The sequence below is a fragment of the Macrobrachium nipponense genome, chromosome 35, assembly GCF_015104395.2.
Source record: "Macrobrachium nipponense isolate FS-2020 chromosome 35, ASM1510439v2, whole genome shotgun sequence".
NCBI lineage: Eukaryota > Metazoa > Arthropoda > Malacostraca > Decapoda > Palaemonidae > Macrobrachium > Macrobrachium nipponense.
Window position 1 is genome coordinate 56,880,734 of NC_061096.1, and position 1,319 is coordinate 56,882,052.

The window sequence follows — 1,319 nt, forward strand, 5'->3', positions numbered from 1 at the left end:
TTATTCAAGAAGTCACACTAGCAGTTCAAGAGGTGGGTCTTCAGTGTCCGGTAGAACATACCGCTCCACCAAGAATAAAAGGAAATTGGAGAGAAAGAAACATAGTACTAAGGAGGGAAGTGCATTTGAAGATTTAGGCTTGGTCACAGCACTCCATGAAATAGTAAGTCAGACTGATAAAATGACTGCACAAATTACATCGTTGTCAACCATATTAGCTACATTTAATATGGATGATAAGGCTTCTCATTTACAGTCAAGTTTTGTCAAGCTGCTTAGCCTACAAACAAAGCATGAAAAAGAAATATGGCCAGCACATGTAGTATCAGAAGAAAATGATGTAGAATTTGGCCCACAGTTGACCACAGAGGGTGCCGTAAATCTTTTAAAGGGTAATGGAGGTGATTGTTATACTTCAGTAGTAGGTCAGAGGATGAGAAACTTGGACCCACATCTTCAGCATGCACCTGTTCCCAGTAGGTCTCAAAATTGGGAGCTGCACATGTTTATGAAAAATAAGAGTACCCAATAATATTTTGTACAATGTTTAGAAGTGCAGTTTCTTTTTGCAAGCACTGCAAATGGTTCACCAATTCATGCTGTATATTTTTTGCACTGAAGGTTAATAAAGATAGTAACAGTTATGGTTTTAAATATTGTTTGCCCTTTTATATCAGGCATAATAGGTTGAAGAAAGGTCAAAGTCCAGCTCAAAAGAAACTACATTAGGAATGGAATATGTTCCATTTTTGTATATTGTATGTTCTAGAAAAAAAAAATCTTGAAGATAGGGGAGCATGGTACAGCTAAGCTATTAAGTCATACAACATGATTGCATAGGATTCGTTCAAAATTCATGAACTGTCAACCTAGCATGTTCCATATTTATCTATTATTTCAATGTGAAAACGCAATTACTGCATATAATAAGGTCATAATATGTTTCATAGAGAAATCTATCATATATTTCAAAACTAAGAAAATATATATGTAAACCAAATTACAAATTTTTTGTTCCCCAATGTATTTGACATAAAAAACGAAATGTAAAATGAAAAATTTTGTCAAATTAGAATGCATCCACCGATATCAAAGGGTGAGTGAAGCACGTGTGACACCACCATTAGAGTTGCTACAACGTGAACTATCTAGTGTAACTAGGTCTACAATGAGTAGTGACTGGCATTATCTTGAAACCGTTTAGTATTTTAAGTTTGTTAGAGGAATACGTATTTAGATTTCCATAAAAAAAAATTACTTAAGTTATATTTCATAACCACTTCAAAAATTATGGCTTACTGGAAAATATTTGCCTAAGC

At 34.1% G+C, this 1,319-nt stretch overlaps 1 protein-coding gene across 1 annotated transcript in view; it reads left to right on the forward strand.

Moving 5' to 3' along the window:
- The window catches only part of LOC135208807 (putative elongator complex protein 1), a 17,425-nt gene extending 16,781 nt beyond the window's left edge, over positions 1-644 (forward strand). Inside the window, exon 5 of the mRNA XM_064241338.1 lies at positions 1-644. Within this exon, the coding sequence (XP_064097408.1) occupies positions 1-532 (532 nt within the window). The 3' untranslated portion in view covers positions 533-644.
- The last annotated feature ends 675 nt before the right edge of the window (positions 645-1,319 follow it).